Genomic DNA, 19762 nt, shown 5'->3' on the forward strand with positions numbered 1-19762 from the left:
GTAAGCGCTTTTCCAATCGTGCTACCTCCCCAGCCTGGCTTTGAACTCTCGACCTTCCTGCCTCGGCCTCCCAAGTCCTAGGATTACAGGTATGCACTGCTAGAACCCAGCTAAACATCCTTCAGAATTTTCCAAAGAGGAACTAGGGAACAATGTGAATGAAAAATTAACACTGATTTTATACAGTAGAAATGGATAGGAAACACGCTCACAAACCTTGTACTACAACATCAGGTTTGACTGAAGTAGAAAATCTTCTATTTAAGGGGTCAATTTCACCAGTGGCAAGGAATCCCTAAGAAGAGAGGAGCATTAACACTATGAAACACTGCTTTGACTAAGATTTCACCTTGTTCCTACACTTGAAATGACATATTTGGGGGCTCACACCCTCGAAAACCTTTTCTTCATATTCGTTGAGTCTCTCTCCATAACAGACAGAGTATGCTACTCAGACAGCTACTGATAAATGTATTGCAAGCTTGGTGCTTAGCTCTGAGGGTTACTCCAACACACCCCCACATTGTGGGAGTGAAAAGAAAGCCATTTGTAGTGCTAGCTGAGTTCCTGCGTGTACACTGTCACACTCGAGTCTCCTGTGTCCATGGGTGGGGAAGCCGACCCAGAAGTGCTATAGGGAGACTTCGGTCCAGGGCTGACTGCTTGGAACAGAAAACTCTCCCCATCTTGTTGACTGGACTGTGCTCTTTAAATATATACCTTCTTACACGTTCTAGAAATGATCCAAGCATCCAAAGGGGATGAAGGTGATCTGAGATCGAGTGGACCTACTGCTGGGCCCTAGGAAGACTTGTATATTGGAGAGGAGGTCTCAGAGGAGTGTGGAGTTCGTTATTTCCCACCTCACATGTACTGAAATTTGAGCTGGAATGCATTGAACAGACAAGCGAGCCCAAATTTTCACTTTACAAGTGAGGCAATTGAGGCCCAGCGAGGTTAAGAGACCTGCCAGAAGTCACTGAGCTGGTTGGCTACAGGACTGACTTTCAAGAGGATGTATGTGCAGTCCTATAAAGAAGGTCATGACCATGGAACTTGGGAGACTCAGCAACCAGTGTTCCCAGGGGATGTGTCCACTGTGCTATCTTCTACTGGTCTTTACCACACCAGCACCCTGGTAACATTCTGGTGCCCTGTCCTCTTCCCCAGCACACAGGCTGGCCAGCCTTAGGTGGCCAGTCCCTTTCTTCTTCAGCCTCCTTCCCCACACCAGAATTCTCACTCAAGACTGGGAGCTTCACTTTCAAGCTTTTCCAACAGAAGCCTGGCGGCAAGAGGGAATGGACCAGGAGGTGGGTTGGTGTGGGCTGTGGTATCTGAAGGACCTGTGCCTGCTGTCTCTTTCTAGGGAGAGATCTGAAGAGCCCTTCTGCTTCCTGTGGCCTGGGCTGAGAGAGCTTCTAGCCCATCTAATACCTTCCTAACCCTGTCTCTTCTAGGATCAGATGTGCTAATCTTGGCTGAAAAGGTTCCCATGTCTGCTGAGCAACAATGCAAACAGATTCTAACTAAATAACAGAGATTCTGCTGAGAGGGAGGCAGGGAGCATGGCATGGAGCTGATCTAAATTGGTTTTATTGTAAATATGGATATGAAAGGCCAGAGAAAAACCTGGGGCCCCAAATAGCCCAGGCAACCTGGAAGGTAATGAAGTTGCACAGACTATTCATAGTCACTCAGTACAGAGAACCACTGCACTCTTCCCAGATTCCTGTACCTCCAATCAGATAGATAGATGGCTTTCCAGCCTAGAAAGCCTACCTCGGCCAGCAGGGAGCTGAGGATGTACAAGGACTGTCCCCAAAGATGGGGCAGCTTCCCCAGTGGAATTCGGTCTACTGTGTGTGGGTTCTTGTACTCTTCATCCACCTGGCAGAGAAAATGAAAAGTTTAAGGTCAGAATGTCAGAGGACACAAAGGCCTGCAATGGCCTATATTTGGGGAACACACTGACAATTTACAAAGCAGTTCTCAGCCTCCAGACCAATTCTGTGCAATACAGGATGGTGGACTCAGAAGGCAAAACCTTCCTCTCTCAGCACCCCATGGCTATAAGCAACAGGGGGGGATTTCAAATCTTGGCCTGGTCCGAGGCCAGTGTTCCTCCCATAAGCATACCCGGGGCCACTGATGTTAGAAGCTTGACCTGCCTGCTCTATACCCGGCTCTGGGCAGCAGGAAGCTCCACAGGTCTCGCTTATGATTGGCTGTGTTCTCATAAAAACCCAAACCAAACAGCAGCCTGCATAGGCACAGTGCACAGCTGGATGTCAAGCCTGCTTTCTTCTGCAGGCTTACCATCCCCAGGGCTGTGTGCCCATGCAAGAACATTACCAGAAGGTGGCACTATGCATTGAGGAAAACCAATGGTGCTGCTACCACTCCCCAGCCTACCTCCTTTAGAAAGTGGCATTTCCCCAGAGCTTTATCTTAGCAACCTAAGTTTCTGTGCTTTTTTTAAACCCTAGCAATGCCTGCTCATTCTGAGGACAGGGCCAGCTACATATGGGACGCTCTCCTTCTAAACTCCATGCTTCCCTTTAAGGTTTTAGTCATTGAAACATTGATTAAGGTAGTCACTCAAAGGAAACAGGAATCATTTATCCCTCTATAAGGGAAAAACTGTATCAAGTGTTTGTGTGTGTGTTGGGGGGGGAGAGTTCATTCTCAGTATTGTGGATTAATATTATCAATATGCTTAATAAAGATTTATATTTCTTGATAGTAAACATTTAAAAAATTTAAGTTTTGCACACACTGAATGGAGTTATCACTTGGTAGTCGAATAGTCAAGAAAGAAATAACACTATGGAAGGAAATTCTCCAAAATGCAATAGTGGTTATTACTGAGTCATAGCATTAGGGATAGCAAATGTTTTCTTCTTTCTACAGAGCTCTGTATATATTTTACAATGTAGAGCGTTATTTACAATTGACTAGCACATTACATACACATCAAATACACTGAAATACAACTATTAAGGAAGACTGCAACAATCCAGACTGAGACTATCTACTGCAAAGAACAAAAAGCAGACAAGCTTTCTAGGTCAAAAATGAACTTGTTCTGCCCTTTTTTTCCACTAGAGTTCAATTCTACCTCTTCATGGAGGCATCTCTCTCCTCCCTATTCTGGTCCTTCTGAACTACTGTTTACAGGTGCATTTGTACCATGTCTTTGCTTCCATCTCTTCTGTGGCTGCCTCCATCTCACAGCCTAGTTCTGCTTTCACCGTGCTTATAGACTCAAAGATACAGAACCACCTTATGTACCAGGCTGTGCCAGGCATGGAGCAGATGCTCACTACATGTTTGCTGGGCATACTTTCACTAGTGCCCAGTTGTGCAGTGGAGGGTCCATAGATGGTGGCACCTTGCCCAAGCATACAGGCTGCATGCCACACAGTCCCAGACTTTCCTATTTTGTACAAAGCTGCCATATAGGTTTGTGGTGTCTTGCAAGATTCCTTCCCAGTGGTCTCTAAATGTTATTGATGTGACTGAAGAACCTTGCCAACTCTCACCTGCAAAGCTAACACAAAAGGAAATTAAGGAAAAATACTGTCCAATGCTGGTGTCTAGTATATAAGCTAAATATACTGTACAAAATGAAGAAATTTGCAGGAGATGTCATGACACATAGAAAACATCCCTGGCAGATTCTGTAACTTCACCTGTATGGTGAGGCATGACAAAAGTCTTGTCCTTAATGTGTCCTAAGAAAGCTTGGATAACAGGAAATGTCTTTTCATGCTACAATGGGCACATGGAGTCACTGGAAGCTCAGACTAGGTCTAGGCTGGTAGGACTGAGTGGGGTCTGGTCCCTGAGTGGAATCCAGGGTTGTCTTAGATTGGACAGGTTCCAGAGTCTCCCTCAATACAGTCAAGCTCTTTCATGTCCTTTGGTCATGTGTGTATGGGCCTGATTCAAACACAGATTAGGTACATGTATGCTTCAAAGGTCTTTAGCTGCTGCTGCCCTAGGATATCCATAGTCAGGCATGTTCCACATGTTTCTCAAAGCCATAATTCCTTATGACGGATAGGAAAACTAGCCTTTAGAAACCACTTCTAGAGAAAAAGATCATTTGGCCTAAAAGGTAGGAGAATACCAAAGAGCCAAGTCCTAACTCACACAGTCTAGCTGAGTAGCACAAGGGGCTTACCACCACCTGATTACCTTGTCTGGTGGGATGGCATAGAGTTCTGGCACCAAGTGGATCCCATCTTTGCCCCTGATTAAGATTCCTTCCAGAGCTTCTCGGTATTCTTGGACCTAGAAAACAGCCCCAGCATGTTTAGTGTGACAGAGGTCTGGCAGTTAATGATGCAATGGTAATACAACTTAGAAAACAATAACAAACTAGGCCTCTTGGCAACAGAGCAAAAAATGCTAACATGCTTGGCTGTAGAAGAACAGAGAGGGATTCCTTCTGATACCACTGCCTGTCCCTCCCTGAGTCCAGGTCCACTTGCCAAGTTTCCAGGGAGAGGGAAAGGGCAGCCCCTGACGAAGTAGCTGTTTGGTCCTCAAACTTTCCATAGTACTGTCATTTATACTATGGACCAGACATCGTTCCTATACTCTTCTTTTTAAAATAACTTACTCTGAAGTTTTCTCATGTGTAAAATTTGTCTCACCAAGTTTAAAACATCTTGGGTTAGAAATTCTATATTAGGCAGCATATTCTAGTTCTGCCTAAGTGGTAGTTTCTAATCATCTATCTATTAGATAGATGCTATACTATAAAGATGTGTTGTCCTCAGAATGGGAATCAGGTATGGGTTACATTAGGGAAGAGGTTTTGCTTTTGTTTCCACAGGAGAAGAAAATCTATGGATACCATCAAAATTGATAAAGATTAGATTCAAACAGGAAAAGTCTCTTGATTAGAAGAGGTGACAGTTCAAGAGTCTGGTCATTCAATCTAAACTAACTTATAAGACTAACAAATGCCTTTTATTTGATCAGGTATAATGTCAAAAAGGAAACTCCCCAAATTTAGGGCTGGGGCAGGCTTTTGTTTTTGTCTTTCCAGGAGAATGAAGGCATCTAGCATAAGAGTCTGAAGACTACTAGACAAATGAGACATCTGAAGAAAAGGGACAAATCATCCAGAGAAAATGTCCCAAGAAAAAGAGTAAACTGCCCTAATGTTATAGCACATTTCCAATAGGATAAAATTTCATAAATCTCCCCAAATGTTTGTTTCTGCTGTTCTCTATAGACATATAAGGCAAATGGTCTTTTTGTAGTCCCAGTTCAATTAAAAATTAAAGCTGGCTTTGGAGTTGGAGTGTGGCTCTTTCCTTCTTTAAAACCAAACATACTTGTTAAAGGAAAATCCAAAATTTCTGTCTCATGTCAGAAGAGCCACCTGGTATGGGACAGAAAGAAAACAAAATTAGGGGACTATTCTATTGCTACTAATCTCATGATCCTTTGGTTTTGACTCTTTAAATCTTTTATAAGGTATAAATATTATTTCAAAATTTGTAAGATTTATATATCTATTTAATATAAGACATATATATATATATAAACTTTGTCATGATATTAATGGTCATATAGAGTACTAAATTTAGAAAAAGGTTGCATCTATCTTTGTGTACATGATTTCAGGCTTGAGTCTGAATTGGGTAACTAGGAATTAAGTTTGTGTACTCCAGATGTACTTAACAAACTATGGTCCTTTAAGCTCTCCAAGATCTGCTGCATACAACATTTAAAATATTTAAGTTTTCTGCAGTGAACTGTGACCGTTTCTAATAGTGACCTTTGAGGTCTCCAAAATGATCATGGGGCCCCACAATGATTCTGCCTAGATTGTGGTAATGTCACTAAGCTGAAAAACACCACCCAAAGATCAGCTCTGGACTACAAACTTCTCAGGAGAATTTCAAGGTGGCTAGCTGAGGTGGTCCAGCCTCATGCACTACTCCAGCTAGGACTTCAGATAAGCCCTACACTGTCCCATTACACAGAGACTGGCAACAAATGATACAGCTAGCTTTCCCAGGACTTGACCAGTATCTCAATTTTCTCAGGGTCCCCTAGAGATGCAGTTGTGCCCCCCACCCCAGACAACAGGATGCAATCTAGAGAACATGACACCTATATTCCCAAGAGGTGGGGTGGGTGGTTTTTGGTCATTCGGTGGGTTATGGATTTTTGTCATTGTTTAGGGGGTTGGTTACAAGTTGTTATTGGTAATAGGAAAAAAGCTGGATGAAGGAGATTAGATTCAGGGATCTTGTTCTGAAAAGAAAAAGGGGGGATATAGAAATGATAGGATAAAAGGGTAGATTATTGAATCTACTTTTAAACTAAAAAATCAACTATTAGTCTTAAATATTTTACATTGGTATGCATTTTTGTATATTGATACAAATTTAAGGTTATTTTTTGTTATACTGTATATATGTTTCTATTCTTGTTTTAGGTATTTTTATATATTGATACAAATTTAAGGTTATTTTTGTTAGTACATACTGTACATGTTTCTATTGCTGTTTAAGGTATTGTACCTATATAGCTCATTTAATAATGTAATGTAAATTTCTAGTCCTTGAAAGTTATTATTACAAACTACTTAGGATAATAAAGAAATGCAGGTTAGTAGTCAGTCACCTATTACAATCAAACTTGTAGTCATGTTAGGTATGTTTTCAAGGTCAAACATATATTTTAGATAGACAGGTGGTCTTCAAACACTTCAGAGATCTACAGAATATGGCATTTAAGATGTTTTAACAACATAAGGCTTTTCATGACAATGAGACACGTCTGTTCCTGGCAGCACCAATCTACTTCAAAAAAGGATAATGGGCATCAAAGAACCTCAATATGGAGTTTGCTTTCTTTATGGCAAAAGATAGCCATTTTGGCAAGAAACTGCCCTTGCCTCAACTGCTGACGGTATGTTGTCCAAACTGGACCATCAGGACACACAAAAAAGGTGACTGTCAAACTTGACCAAGACAGGGTAGGACAGTCCTTTAAAATTCCTGCTTCACAGAGAAGTTTGTCAGATATTCCAGGACTGTAGGCCAAAGATGGATGTCCCAACACTGCAGAGAAACCTGGGGTGACTGTCTAGACAGCCAGCTGTTTTTGTCATTTCTTTTAGTTTTAGAAGTCATTTGCTCTGCACTTACTGTTTACTCAGGTAATATTATATCATTCTGGGGTCTTTGATGGAGTTGAAGACTAGATAGTCATAGTTATATGTGGTGATGTATTATGTCCCCCAATATACTGTGTCTCCCAATAAAATTTACAAGAGGATCAGAGGAAAAGGCCAGCCACTATAGTAAACAAAAGTCATGCAATGTTAGCACATGCCTTTAATCCTATCACTTGGGAGGCAGGGATCTGTTGGATCTATGTGAGTTCAAGCCACATTAGGAACAGAACCAGGTGCAGTGACACACACCTCAAATTCCAACATTAGTTAACCATGGAGGTCTGGAGGTCTGTACAGACAGGAAGTGACAGAGCTGAGCAGGAAGAGGAAGGATGTAGCTGGACAGAGAGAGCAAATCAGATGGCAGAACAGCAAGGCATAAAGGTGTGGGTAGACAGGAAATATCTCGCTTTTTGGAAGCTGAGGACTTGGTAAGGTAAGATTAGCTGTGGCCGTTCCTATTCCTCTGATCTCTCTCAGGCTTTAACCCCAATTTCTGGCTCCGAGTTTTCTTATTTAATAAGACCGTTTAGAAATTCGTTTATAGTTAAAGTTTTCCTTACTTATGATAGAAGGTAAATGAAGTATAGAGCTTTGGACTTATCATGATAGAATAAATAATGGAGCATTTTCTCCAAATATGCCAGATACAAATGGACTGCACATTGTAAATGTAATTCTTACCTGATAATTGTTCTTATAGTTTATAGTTTTATTATGTTAGAGTTAAAACCTTTCCTTTTTATTTAGACAAAAAGGGGGAAATGCTGTGGAACAGTCTTTTTGTACACTATGACGATTTATCACTTAGATTAGTTTAATAAAAAGATGAACGGCCCATAGCCAGGTAGGATTTTTGGGGTGGAGAGGATGCTGGGAAGAAGAAGGGCAGAGACATGGAGAGTCACCAGCCAGAGACAGAGGAAGCAGGAAAGCAGCATGGGCAGTACAGAGTAAAGGTAATAAAGCCATGAGGCAGAAAGTAAATTAATGGAAATGGGTTAATTTAAGTTATAAGAGCTGGTTAGAAACAAGCCTAAGATATCAACTGAGCTTTCATAACTAATAATAAGTTTCCATGTGATTTGGGAGCTGGCAGGAGGACAGAAAAATCTACCTACAGAATCCCTAAAGCTCACTGCCCAGTCAGTTGAGTTGAATCAGTAAGTTCTACTAATGAGAGATCCTATCTCAAAAAATAACACAGAGAGAGGCGGGGAGCAACTGAAGATATCCAACATCAATCTCTGGTTTTCACACATGGCATCCTCTACATACACACACACACACACACATACACACACACACACACACACAATGTTTATTGGTTAGAAAATATTTGCTGGGGTTGGAAATATATCATGGTGGTAGTGCTTACCTATAATGTACCAAGTCCAAGTTGTACCTCATCCTCAGCACAAAACACACACACACACACACACACACACACACACACACACACACACACACTTATATACTTATATGTCAACAAGGGCTAGAGATGTAGATGAGTGTTAAAGTACTTGCCTTGCATACACAAGGCCTTGGTTTTGAACCCTTATAGTGCCCAAAAATCTAAATATGTCAACTAGAAGAGATAGCATAGGTGTGGGGTAGCAGATTCTCTGAGAGTTATAAAACAGGATATAATAATGAAGTAACAAACGAAGACATTACGTCTTTTCATTTGAGCATGTTTTTTCGTTATGACTGTTTGCTTACTCTAAACCCTTACCTTATTCAAAACTAATGTTAAAAGATTCAAGTTTTTTCATTGTCATTATAAATACAACACATGCTCATACACACACACATTCACTCATTATTCAGTATAATTTGGATAAGGCAATAAAGCGAGTTTTTAAATTAAACATGAATTTCATTTACTCTAGTGAGAGATATCCAAAGATTTGGGTTAATTCTTATCTAAATTATACAAAAGACATCAATGTCTAACAACAACAACATTTGTGAAGTTTTATGCCATAAGTATCGAGTTTCTTGATTTAATTAGTATCTATAATGTCATATAGTACAATCAGCTGGGATTAAAAATAAATTAAATATTTGTATTTTACTAATAAAAAGGGAGACTATTCTATCAGTGATATCTTCTGAAGTTCCATTTTTAATCATTTAAATATAAGTAAGATAGTTCATTGAGCACAACTGTAAATACAGGGGGATTTACAATCAGTCTCATGAAAAATTATGTCAATTCTGGCTATTTTCAACATGTTTATCTCATCTGTAACATTCACTCCATTAGGTCAAACTTTGTTCTGGATTACTTAATTTTAGGTAGAGTAATCTGTGTCACATGTAAATGTTATATCATATATAGAGGGGTGAAAGATGATTCAGATCCAGATCATGATGCCAATAGTTTTCATATGATCCAGGAGTTACTTATTCTTTTTATTTATTCTTCTCTCATATAATATATCTGGACCCTTGCTTCCTCTCCTTCCATTCCTCCCAGTTCCCTCTCCCCTCTCCCACAAATCCACTCCTCTTCTCTTTCCCTTCAGAAAAGGGCAGGCCTTCCAGGGATATCAACCGAACCCAGTATAACAAGTTACAATAAGCCTAGGCACCTCACCTCGTATTAAGGTTGGACGAGGTGACCCAGTAGGAGGAAAATTGACCCAAGAGCAGGCAAGAGTCAGAGACACCCATTTCTACTGTCAGGCGTCCCACAAGAACACCAAGCTAAACAACCAGAGCATGTATGCAGAGAGCCTGGTGCAAGCCCTTGCAGGCTCTATGATTGCTGCTTCAGTGTCTGTGAGCTCCTAGATTCCCTGCTTAGTTCAACCTGTGGGCTCTGTTCTGATCCAGGAGTTTCTTAACAGCCTTCTCTCCTGAAGACTCCTTCCTGCCTCATCTGTATCAGATCCTCGAAAAGGGCCTTCCTAGCTATAAGGAACCTTACAATACTTGATATATAATATGTGGACCCTGAATGCACAAATTCAGATGCTTGGCAAACATGGGGAACTGTGAACAAAAAGCTCTTGAAAGGAATCTGTGGTGCAAATCAATTGGTCTTAATAATAAAAACCCAGAGTCAGCTATCAGGGCAAATGCTGAAAGTTCAGAGAAGTAAAGCAGCTAGCCAAAGTCACCTTTTACCTCCATGATTCTCAGATCGAAAAGGGCTGAGCTCCTGTCTCCTCCTGCCTTATATTTCTCTCTCCACCCAGCCATATCATTTCCTGTCTCTACCTCCCTAGTGCTGCAATTAAAGGCATGTGCCTCCCAAGTACTAGGATCAAAAGCATGAGATCCCAAGTGCTGGGATTAAAGATATGAACCTCCACCGCCTGGCTCTGTTTCTCTTTTAGACTGGATCAATCTTGTGTAGCCCAGGGGAGCCTTGAACTCCTGATCTTCCTGCTTCCTCCTCCCAAATGCTGGGATTAAAAGTGTGTGCCACCACTGCCTGGCCTCTATGGCTAACTAGTGGCTAGCTCCGCACTCTGATCTTCAGGCAAGCTTTATTTGTTAGCGCGCAAACAAAATACCACCACAGGAATCTGTATATGCAGAGACTGATTAGTGACTAGAATTTCAGTACTGTGGAAAGATTGGAATGTTGCCAAGTCCAGAAGCTAGTGACCTTATTTTGAAGTGGGTCTAGCCCTCCAAAGCAGCCACTCCTTGCCCACTTCTGTGTTAGAAATAACACCCTGTGACTAATAATAAAACCCTTTTGGAATTTTTAAATTTAGCAGACCACTAGCTTCCACCACCTCAAAAGCTCAAATAGCATTTGGGGCTTACAGAAAAGCTTCTCCTATCTCTGTACCTGCCTCTCTGGTGTACCCACCCTACCAATGTATTTTAAACTTGCCTTGATTTATGACTTGCTTTCTTCTGTAAAACTATATAAACTTCATGAAACTGTTTCCATGTTGGAACATGGAATTTGGAGTAGCCTAAATACATGTTCCTGGATCATGGACACTTAAAATGGTTACAGAATAAAGTATCTCTTATTCCCTTAAAAAATATATGAAGCATAGTCATTTTAATCTCCTTATCTCCCCCCCTGTTCCCTTGATCATGCTAGGTCTATTTTTCACTGAAATTCAAAGTCAGTCATTCGGAGAACTTCCAATACTTAGAATAAAAGACAAGAAGGCCCGAGATAAACTCTAAGCACAATGTAAGAATGAATAAAGACGGGACTTTAACATTTTAAGTTTACTGCCTATATTCCTGAGCACTGGGCTTTCAAAATCCAAAATGCACAAGACAAGACTACTGCCATCTCCTTCTTCTCCAGACCTGGGATGTGATTAGAATGGGCTCTGAGAAGCCAGAGTGAGATCCTGCTTAACAGGATCTATTTGCACTATTGAGTGTTGTAGAAACTAGCAGATAGGGCCTATCTGGAGAAAGTAAGTCATTAGAGTTATGTTCTTGGGAGAGTGTACTGGGGCCCTAGCTTTCCCCCTACCACATACCCTGTTTCTTGGCCGATATGAAGCAAATAGTTTTCTTTTGCTATAGGCTCCCTACCACAACGTATCACCACATTACAGGACCAAAAGCAATGAGGCTAAAATGACCCACGAGTTGAGACCTCTGAAACAGTGAGCCAAAAGGGAATTTTCCCTCCTTCTAGCTTGTTTATTTCAGATATTTTGTCACTGTGATAGAAAGGTGACTAACACTGTCAGGCAGCAGCATAATCTAAGTTTGTCTTTTAATAAAATCATCCTGGCTCAGATGTAGAGAATGGAATGAACAGGGAGTAAAGCTGGAGGGTGGGAGGCAGTTAGGGGTTGATACACTAAACAAGGTGTTATCTGAGAGTATCATGAAACCAGAGTACCTCTCAACTAGACTAACAACAGCAAAATGACTGACTGATCAGAAAGGAACAAAAGGAACACCTGTCTGACATAGGAAGGAACTATGTCTTCTAGCACTCATGCTCTTGTCTAGTTCGCCCCACCCCCACTCTTGAGTATGTGACAGCCATTTAACCGACCATGTGATGGTGACACTTTGCCAGTTCTGTAATAAGACTTAAGAAAGCCTGGCAGCCTATGCTTTTACATTCTTGGAGAAAAGACAACTATGGCATGAAAAATCTAATGGCCCAGAGATTCCACTGCTGTGAAAAGCCCAAGTGAGGCACCTGGAGAAAAACCAAGTCCCCGCCACAGCTCAGCTGAGCATCCAGTCTTAGCTGGCAGCCAGATTTCACTCCCTAGCCATGTGACTAGGACCATGGTAGGAGTAGGTCCTCTAGTCCTATGAACTATCCCAGGGGACAGAAGGAGAAGCAGAGACAATCTGTTCCTACTGGCTCAGCTCGAATAACAGAATTATGAGCAAATCAATAAAACAGCTGTTGCTTTAATTCACTAGGCTTTGGAAAAGTTTTATAAATGGCAACAATAGCTGCAACAATGATGTGAATTCTGAATGACTCTATGCTAATAGTGATCAGCCCACCAGTGGGATGAACAGGCTTATGAGCACAATGCCCAGCATTTTCTCACCTGAACAGCATCACCATTGAAGATTCCATCTATGATTAAGTAAGTCCAGAACACAGGCCATTCACATTCAATGTTTTCAAAGAGCTTAAGTTCAGCAGGGTCATAATGCAATCGATGTGGGTCCTAGAACCAAATTTATAAAACTTTTAGAACAGAATGTTGGATTTCATATACAATGCCACTGTGCCTCACTGGGTTTCCCTTGCCCATCTCAGTCAAAGCAGCTCTGTGATGATTAGGAGTCTACTGCCATGGGGAAATGCTAGTTTGGGCAAAATTTCAGACACTAAATCAGAAATACCCACAGGACTCCTCGGTAGTTTATTACATTAAAGCATCCTCTCTCTCTAAGAAATAGCAATTTGCCTATCACAATGCTTGGTAGATGATCTGCTTCATTTATAACATTATATTAGTCACCGTGGCAATAAAACCCAAGGAGAATGCTGTAGCTTATCTTAAAAAACTAACGTGTGAGCCACAGACTTACTCATCCTTGATTTACAAGCCAGTTTCACATTACTGGCTTGACCTGATGATCATTCTTTTCTATATAACTCCAAGCTTGCTGATTCTAAAATTAATACTTTCCTTCGCAATATTCAACATATAATTATAATCAGCAGAGGGAGAATGACACAGTGGCAAGTAGGTAGGGAGCAGTTAAGGAACATGAGAAACAATATTTAAATCCAACCTCTCTTGGGGTTTTGTAACCATCCCGAAGGAAGCGACAGCATCCATAACGCCCCTGGTAAGGTGAAGGTGGAAAAAAAAAGCAGAGCTGATGAAATCAAAAGCATTTTTCTTTGCCTTTTAATTTCAACTCAAAGCAATCCTTCATCCCCTTTCCCTTGTGTATTTCAGTGAGCAAATATGTACCAGTGTTCTTTGCTTTAATGTAAAGAGTTCTTTTTAAGTACCAAGCAAAGCAAATTCAGTCTTGATGAACACTCAGAAGAGAATACAGAAGCATTCCATCAGAGTCTGGGGTGGGGCTGCAAATATGGTTACCAAGGCCTCAGTGAATAAGCATTCTTTCCGTGTGGTTTACAGTATCAGACACAGATGCAAAGGTATCCTCACTAGGTGAAAAGCCACCGGTATTTGGAATGGCTGCCTCCTGTGTGTAGAGCTGGAAAGGTAAACGGATGCTCTGCAGACTCAATGCACTCAGGCTGTGCATGCTGAAGATGGTCTGCGTCAGAGGCCTGTCAAGGCTTAGAGGAGGCGGAGAAGGTTACAAGGTGGAAGTATGGAAGAGGAGCTTCCTGAATCGTGGCAGCTGGCTCACTAGCTGTAGATGCCAGGGCTCCTGTCCAGTTTTCTGGGTGTCAAGAAAGGAGGCTGGGTGTGATGGTGTCTTATCTGATGTCCCTAATCCCTGGATGGCAGCTTTGGGTCCCTATTTCCCAATTTCTTTTGGGGGTGGTACTGCCCTGGCAGGCTTGGCTATCACTTGTCCTGGAGGCCTTTACAAGTTCTGTGTGGTTCTGGGAATCATCCCAGGGGACTTGACGTAGACTCCACTTGTCCTGTAAGCACATTACAACTGCCCTTTCAGCTGCAGCTACCTAGATCCTCCTCTTCTCCACAGAGCTTGACCCCTCCAGTTGCTTTCTTTTGGGATTATGATTAGAGACTCTTTAATTGCTTTGTTTGCAAGGGAAAAAGGTATTTCCTGCTGAATATAGGTGGGACAATCAACATGTACGCTTTGACTTAGGAAACTTACATCCTTGGACAATTTTATGGATTTCTGTTTGCTGAAAATATAATATGGTCTCAGCTTAGTGATCTGTTACTGCATTTCACTGAATGCAGTACTGGATTTTCACCAAATTTTATTAGAATATAAAAATATGAGTTTCATTATATTTCATAATAAAAACATTTCTTAATTTTTATATTTTTATTGTACTTTGTTCTCATTCACCTCCTATTAATTTCTTGTCTCCCTTCCTCCCTCCATTGGCTTCTTTTTTCTTCAAAGTCAACCTTTCTCCTTTTATGTGGCATGTGTGTGTGTGTGTGTGTGTGTGTGTGTGTGTGTGTGTGTGTGTGTGTGTGTGTGTGTGTGTGTGTGTGTGTGTGTGTGTGTGTGTGTGACTGGAGGTTGATGTCAGTCATTTTCCTCAATCCCCCTCCACTTTATTCTTTTGAGACACAGACTTACACTGAACCTGTAGTTCACCGATTCAGCTAAACTGGCTGGCCAGGAAACCTTAGGGACCCACCCATCTCCTCCTCCCCAGTGCTGGGATTATGAACGTGTGCTTCTGTGTCTGGATTTTTACATGGGTGCTGGGGAGCTGGACTCTGGTCCTCATACTTGCATATCAAGCACTTGGATATGTGCTTTTGTTCTGGCAGGGTCTATAGAGCTTTCAAGAGATTCTCTAAGGAGTCTTCCTATAACCTCTAAAGCAGTGGTTCTCAACCTTCCTAATGCTGTGACACTTCAATACAGACCCTCATGCTGTGCTGACCCCAACCATAAAATCATTTCATTGCTACTTCATAACTATAATTTTGCTAGTGTTATGACTCGTAATGTAAATATCTGATAGGCAGGATATCTGATATGTGACCCCTACAGGGTTCGCGACGCACAGGCAGAGGACTGCTGATTTAGGAAAACCACACCATGAGTTACAAGGATAAGCTAGCTGCCCCATGTCATCACATGAATGTGGCATTTAATGCAGAACAGAGGGGCATTGGCCAATGCTTACCTGAAGCTTGGAAATGATTTCATTTTTGGTCACATTTACAAGGTTCACATCTTCTACTGCAAAGGCCGGGAAAGAAATAATAGAAAGAAGTCCAGCATCGATTTCTTTAGATGTTGATGCTCTTGGCAACATGGAGAAAAGAATTGACTGAATAAAACACAAAGAGGTGATTTAAGCTAGTGAAGCAGGACTAGTTAGATATAAAATCTAGGGACTGTCACCTTAGCCTAAAGGAAACATTCAAACAAGTTTGTCTATTTGGAAAAGGACTCAGTCTTACCAACATGGCCTCCGCTGACCACCCCTGCTTACCCAGCCACCCCAACAATGCTTCCTCTTCCTTAGGAAAGGAGTGGGGGCGTTGAAGTCTGTGGGGGCATGATAGTCTGAGGCTCGGGCTAAGAACCGCTCCCTCCCTTCTTTACATGTCCACTGACGGGGAGCAAGTACAGTACTGTTTGTGTCAGCGGTCAAGATGTCTGGCGAGGAAGACAGAAACCAGATGAGAACACTCATACAGGACCAGCACAGAGAGAGGGACGCTCTTGTGAAATGGGACTAGATGAGTTAGGGAAGTTAGAAACTGCTTGAAGGAGGAGTAAAATGCAGAAGAGAGGTCATGAGTGGTCAGACAAAACAGTACGAATTAGTTTAATTACAGAATATTTTTAAGATCATCAGAGGCACTACGATATGGCCTCAACAATAAGGTAGCTAGATTAAGTACTATAAATGTAGATGGGGGTTAGAATTATACGGAAATGTTTGGAAAAGTAAAAGAACTAATGGTGAGATCTAGCGTGTACAGACACAGGCTAGACACCGGCAAAAACAAGCTCATTAAGTACACAAAGACTCTGAGACACAGGATTCATGCCCTAGGTCAGGTAGTCAGTGACCAAGCTAGGATTATAACCCATCTTATACTTTCCTCCTGTACTGTATATCTACTAAGACAAATATCAGTATTCCTTTATTAATGTATGCCATAAGAAAATACCATAGACTTCATTAAGGACCATGCTTAGTGGGGAAGATGGAATGAGCTGGAAGGTGGGGTTAAGATGAGTGGAACCTTTCAGCTCTAGAATAAAACTTTTTTATAGTCAATCAATTCTTGGCTCAGTTCTTTAACTATAGTCATGAATCACTTAAAGAGTGGTACATTCTGAGAAATATGATACTAGGTGACTTCATCATTGTACACTTACAAATACTTAGACTGTATAGTCTACTATACACACTGGCTGTATGGTACATTTTGGTCAATAAGAGACAAAATACACTATGATACCATAGTATATGCCACCTCTCATTGACCAAAATGTAACTATAAAGTACATGGTAATAATCACTCCTTTTCAGGGTTTCTCTGCCTGGAAACACAAACTTTCACTTGAAACATTTTACAAGTTTTTTGGGTTTAGATTTTTGGAGACAGGGTTTCATGCAGCTTAAGCTAGCCTGGAACTTGATAATTCTCTATGTAGCTTGTGGAGGGGCTACCCACATTTCCCCAGAGTGCTCTTGAGTAGGAGCAGTGGGAATTATTAGTTAGAAAGGTAGAGGGGGCAGGAACAGATAGAAAATACAGGGCCTGGATCCTAATCCATTGGGCCTAGACTGTCCCTGCCCTAGGGTATTTATAGGAATGCCAAGATGTGGAGCAAAAGATCTCCCCCAGCACAGCCAAGTGCAGACCATCTCAGACACCTGCACTCAGGCCTGTGGTCCAATCATCCTCTCTATGCAGACCTGCTGGGGAAAGCCACTAGGAAACCTGAAAATGAGCTCCCACAGTAGCTGAAGATGAGCTTGAACTTTTGGTCCTCTTGCCTCTTCCTCCTGGGATTCCAGGCATGCACCACCAAACATGGTTTATTATTTACAAGTTATATATCTGACTCACTTTAGTCCTAGCACATAGTAGGTCCACACTAATAACTGCTAATAATAATTAAGAACTGTCTGCTGAATGGCACTCCCTACACTGTACCAATTATTCCTGTGGTCTGTATTTCCAAGAAGTTCTATGAATTTGCCATCTCTTCTCATTTTCTCTCTCCTCTCACCCATTCTGCACACCATGCCTCCTTCATTTCAAGTAAAAATCCACTTGCAAGCCACTCCATTTGGGAGCACTAAGGAATGAACCTGTAAGAAAACCACTTATGTACTCAAAAAACATAGCACAGATTTTGCTTCTAGTGAAACCAAGATGCTTTGGCTGTTAGCTATACACACACACACAAAAAAAAAACCTGATGGCGTATGTCTCATAGTACTTTCTGGCTACACAGTACTGGGGCAAGTTGTCCAGGTTTACTCTGATCCTTACGGTTACCCTGAGGCAGGAAGAACGGTGCCTAAGCACATGCCCACTTTAGGGTGGGGGAAGCTGAGGCACAAAGAAGTCCAAGTCAGATCAGTCACCGGGGTGGAGCCCACGCTGTTCCGGGCCAGGAGTCTCCTTCCCTACTTTCCCTGAGATCTCGAGGAATGACTATTACCTGGCAGTGCTCGACTTCGTCAGGTAGGACATGGATGACTGACTTGCGTCCTCCATGGGCTCCAAAAAGATCAAGTTCATCAATTGCCTCAAGTGCTGCCTACAAAAATGGGTAAGAATTACTTTTCTTTTAATAAACACGCATGCTAATATGGCACTCCTTTTTCATTAAGTGTCTAACACACACATTTTTCCTAATGAAGAATGTCTTTAAAATCTAGCTAGAGTCTTATTGTCATGGTCTCTCTTCGTTCTCAGTAGCTCAGAGCTTTCCAGGATGACACTGCTCATTCTATGAATAAGAAAGAAAGGGAGAGCATTCCCTCATATGAAAGTAATATCCTACCGGAAGATGGATTTTAACAAGTCTATAACATCATGTGTGGAAATTCAGGGGTGGCTTTTCTCTCATCGACTTTTGCAGTTAACCTACCTCATGGTTAGTTGAGAAAGTTAATTTGGTTTTCAGCAAAAAGTTCATTTCTGCCAGTTTGCTGTAACAGCATATTCATTGTTGTTTTTAAAACTGTGGCTCTGGGGCCTTCATGCTGTCTGGGCAGTTCAAGCCTATGCTGTCTTTAGCAAGGGATTCACACCAGTGGTCTACAGGCTGGATGTGGCCCCACAGTTACACTCTGTTTGGCTCTCAGAGTCCCCCCACTTTTGTCTTCTGTTTCCACTCTTCTTGTCTCCATCCCTCTCCTGCCTTGTCTCCTCTCTTCTCCTTTTCCTTTTTTTGTTCTTTTGGTTTTTCGAGACAGGGTTTCTCTGTGTAGCTTTGCACCTTTCCTGGATCTCGCTCTGTAGACCAGGCTGGCCTCGAACTCACAGAGATCCGCCTGCCTCTGCCTCCCGAGTGCTGGGATTAAAGGCGTGCGCCACAACCGCCCAGCTCTCTCCTTTCCCTTTTTAGAACAGGCTTCACTGTGCTGCCCAGGTTGGCCGCAAACTCCTGGGTTCAAGTCACCATCCTGCTCCAGTACTCTGAGATGGTGGGATTAGAGGCCCGCATTACAGTGCTGGCCTGACGACCATTTTCTAACTGCTTCCAAGCTGGAATACTTTCAGGGAAAGTTCCCAGCATCCCCAGTACCTTCCTCTTGTCCTGCTCTCCTTCTATCTGATTAGTTACTTATCTGACCTTTATAGACTTGAAGGTGTGCACCTCACCTACAAAGTGCTCCTGTCCTCTGACCTTTAACCCTCACTATGACCTGGAGACGAAGAGTGACCATCACTAACACAGATTAACAGCAAGAGCTTGCACCCACGGCTGACACACCAAACAGTACAAGCTGTCAAATGCAGACTTCAGTGTTGGAAACCTGTTTCCTTGACCTATAACTTCACTTGGCTGGGGGACAGGTGCCACTTGGATTTCATATATTTGCTGCAGCCTTTTGAAAAGAAAACTGGACTAATCATATGAACTCCAAATTCCCGGAGAAGAGAAGCAGAGAAAGCAGGAAAGACACAGAGGAGAACAAACAGGACTGTCACCTTGGCCATTCCCACAGAGCTCGCATTCAGTTCTGGAATGCCCTGATTAGTCTTATCTCCACGCTCCCACATTCCATAATCCTGGGGGAGAAAAAGGCAGCCAGGCGTCAGAGGTGCAGGAGGACCCGAGCAACACTATGGAAAAGCACTTTCTTTATGTTAGCACCAACACAACAAACATGAGCATGCCTTCTCAAAGGCTTTGTGGCTTTGTACGTTTCTTCTGTTCTTGCTCAATTTCAGCTTAGCTGGCCTCTGTACAGAATTTTAGAAGGAAATACTCAAGTGG

General features: G+C 42.1%; 1 protein-coding gene across 5 annotated transcripts in view; it reads right to left on the bottom strand.

The window, feature by feature from the left end:
* Phka2 (phosphorylase kinase regulatory subunit alpha 2) overlaps positions 1–19762 on the bottom strand; it is an 87805-nt gene that overhangs the window by 44090 nt on the left and 23953 nt on the right. For all 5 annotated transcript variants that reach the window (XM_028873259.2, XM_028873257.2, XM_037199436.1 and 2 more), the window contains 8 exons: positions 19474–19554; positions 17975–18073; positions 15465–15611; positions 13427–13480; positions 12730–12852; positions 4204–4299; positions 1783–1890; positions 217–295 (listed from right to left, as the gene is read on the bottom strand). In XM_028873259.2, coding sequence (XP_028729092.1) covers positions 217–295; positions 1783–1890; positions 4204–4299; positions 12730–12852; positions 13427–13480; positions 15465–15611; positions 17975–18073; positions 19474–19554 — 787 coding nt within the window. The remainder of the gene's footprint in view (positions 1–216; positions 296–1782; positions 1891–4203; positions 4300–12729; positions 12853–13426; positions 13481–15464; positions 15612–17974; positions 18074–19473; positions 19555–19762) is intronic.

Source organism: Peromyscus leucopus, chromosome X (genome assembly GCF_004664715.2).
Source record: "Peromyscus leucopus breed LL Stock chromosome X, UCI_PerLeu_2.1, whole genome shotgun sequence".
NCBI classification, from domain to species: Eukaryota; Metazoa; Chordata; class Mammalia; order Rodentia; family Cricetidae; genus Peromyscus; species Peromyscus leucopus.